At 39.9% G+C, this 3,151-nt stretch overlaps 1 protein-coding gene across 1 annotated transcript in view; it reads left to right on the forward strand.

Moving 5' to 3' along the window:
* Positions 1–2,410: 2,410 nt before the first annotated feature.
* Positions 2,411–3,151, forward strand: part of lto1 (LTO1 maturation factor of ABCE1) — a 16,411-nt gene continuing 15,670 nt past the window's right edge. Inside the window, exon 1 of the mRNA XM_032538103.1 lies at positions 2,411–2,680. Within this exon, the coding sequence (XP_032393994.1) occupies positions 2,619–2,680 (62 nt within the window). The 5' untranslated portion in view covers positions 2,411–2,618. The remainder of the gene's footprint in view (positions 2,681–3,151) is intronic.

Raw genomic sequence — 3,151 nt, forward strand, 5'->3', positions numbered from 1 at the left:
CAGAATTTACAAGGACCCAACAGTTCTAGTAGTCTCCTCCAGAGCAAGCAACAGTGCGAAAAAGATAAAGAAAAAGATAGATGCTGCTGCTAATAGTATTCTTAACTTAAAGGTACATTATACTTTAGAAATATTCAAAATTATAATGTTTCCTTTGGCGTCATCTCCATCTTTGAAGGCTGAACAGGCCTTTTTTCCAGATTAGAGCAATGGCCCCTCCAAATGCCTGTGCACTTCCCTGTTTGTAACTCTTAGTGTATTTTGAATTTTGTCTTCTACTCAGTACTGACATCCGATTGTAACATTAAAAAAGTCGTTATTTTTAATGTCCTTATAAATTGGGATAATGCTGATAGGTCAATACACTATAAACTATCAATTATTGTGAAAATGACCACAGGTGTTGTGTCTCCACCCACTGAAGGACCAGTGAGACTTTGTCTCAGAGAAGTGTTTGCAGAACTAAATCATTGATCTGTGTTAATGTACCTTATGGTCCCATATCCCAACGCTGCAGCTGTGTTTTCACAGCTGTTAGTTAGAAAACAGGACTTTATGGGGGCTCAGCGACATAACACCTCCTCTTTCCTGGTACCATCGATACATACCGCTACTGGACTTAGAACTGTGAAGGACTATTTGTCTTCAAAGGCTACACCCTATCAACACGGCTCATGTTTGCTGCCAGCCCCTCCTCAGAGAAAATACCAGTCCACAGACAGCTTTGTTCAGCAGATTCTGATGCCGCTGCAGAAACCTCCATTCAGCTCTCCACCTGTCTTGCAGCGCCCTCTGCTGTTAACATGACAGATTAAAAAGAGTTTCATGTTCCAAAGTACTAAAAACAGGACTCTTCAACGTTTTTAGGCCAAGGCCTCTTCAGCTGATAAAGAGATGGAGCAGGAATACCTTACCATATATATTGTGTAAAATTGAATTGCAAATTAAACTGGGCCTACAATAACGTGTAAGGCTGCCTAAAGCCTTTACACATACCTTTTCGTGGTGCATACAATACTAAGCTATTAAAATAATAACTATTAAAATATTTATGTAGTTATACATCATGTTTTAAGTAAATCCTTATGGCTACACTACCGGTCAAAAGTTTGGGGTCACTTAGAAATTTCCATTGCACTGCATTATAGACAGAATCCCAGCTGAGATCAGTTGCATTGTTTTTTTAACCAGCGCAGCAGTTTTCAGATTACATTATGTGCTGACATCATTGCAAATAGGTTTGCCAGTGTTTCTCTCAGTGTTTTTCTAGTTAGTTTTTTAAAATGATATCAGATTAGTAAACATAATGTGCCTTTGGATGATTGAATGAATGGTTGGTGATAATGGGTAATGTAGATACACTACCGGTCCAAAGTTTTGGGTCACTTAAAAATTTCCATACCACTCCATAATAGACATAATACCAGCTGATCTGAGTGGGGGGCTGATCTTTAATGCAATATCTACATTACCCATTATCAGCAACCATTCATTCAATCATCCAAAGGCTCATTATGTTCACTAATCTGATATCATTTAAAAAAACTTACTAGAAAAACACTGGCAAACCTATTTGCAATGATGTCAGCACATAATGTAATCTGATTACTGCCCTGGTTAAAAAAACAATGCAACTGATCTCAGCTGGTAGTCTGTCTATAATGGAGTGCAATGGAAATTTCTAAGTGACCCCAAACTTTTGACCGGTAGTGTACGTTATGGCTATGTTATGGCTATCTATCTATGGGCTAGTAAGCCTATCATCAATGTTGTGTAAATTAAAAAACGGTTTATCTTTAAAATACAATATTTTGGATTCATGGTAAAGTATATTTCAGACATATATATACATGTATAAGCAGTATATACACACACATATATTTATTTTCTAACAATAATATGGTGGCACCCCTGCAGCAACTCTGAGGACCCATTGTTGAAGATTTCTGCTATGAAGTATTATAAAACTGCAGTATTTTGACATACAGGATCAGGGTAGTTGTGCTGATTTGGAGAGACTCTTCAGAGAGCTACTGTTGTCAGACCTACAAGAAAGTGTTGTGCTGCTGAGACTACTTTGTAGAGCTGAAATGAACAAAAAATAAATAAAGCTTCCCTTTTTACTAAGCCCTGCTTCCAAACATGTATTGTGTGTGCTGAATCATTTCTTTCCAATTTCTATTAACTTTAAAGCCAATCACAATCAAAACTACAAATAAGAAGAAGAACGAATAGCACGGGCAGCCACCTGCTGGGCCGTCGAACAACTTTCCAACAGCTGGAATGTTCTATGGACTGGTGCAGGTGAGCAACGGGACACTAAGCAGTGGCACCATTGATATAGAAAATTGTTTATGAGTAGCACAGCCTGAAAGCTGTGGGCACGCCGAGGTGCAGCCGCTATGTTCCCCTCCAGACAGGCAGGGGCAGCACTGCTCTGTTGGCGGAGGGCGCAGAGCCGGTTGCCTGCTGGAAACAGCCAGAAACCACACAGTAAGCAGCTAGCAGGCTAGCGGCTAGCAGCACTTTACGTCTGTGTTGATTAAAGCATCTGGCACATAGGGCTATAAACACTGTGGAAAGTGTTTTTACAGCATAAGATTGGAAGTTAAGTGAAGATGGCTGGCGGTTTTAAAGAAGAAGAAGATATATTTGACGATATTCTGCTGGCGGATGAAAGGTGAGTTTTCTGGAATTTGGATGTTGTTGTTTACCCGGGGCACGTGCCCACCGAATTTCGTAATGTCACATGGATATCCGTATTAACGTAGCCCTTTAATATAGCCTTATATAACCTAATAACATAATGTTGGTGATTTGATATGTTTCTGGTTGTTCGCTGTAATGGTCAGACCAACAAGCCCCGACACCCGAGTCTGTGGACTTCGGTAAAGTTAGACATAAATTAGCAGATTCACAAGAGTCGCGGGTTGCGGTTCAATAAATCATATGCGAAACGTTTTCATTAGACAATATGTAGCTGTGTCTAATCGTAGTAAGGTAGACAACAAGCTACAACCAGGTTTTCATCCGAAAGAACCTTCCACAGATGTGTATAAATGAAATGCATCCCTGTACGGAAGTAAAGGAAGTTTTTCCTCGCCACTGTCGCACTGTTGCTTGCTCTGGAGGAAACTACTGGAACTGTTGG

This window comes from Etheostoma spectabile, chromosome 15 (assembly GCF_008692095.1).
Source record: "Etheostoma spectabile isolate EspeVRDwgs_2016 chromosome 15, UIUC_Espe_1.0, whole genome shotgun sequence".
In the NCBI taxonomy this organism is placed as follows: Eukaryota; Metazoa; Chordata; class Actinopteri; order Perciformes; family Percidae; genus Etheostoma; species Etheostoma spectabile.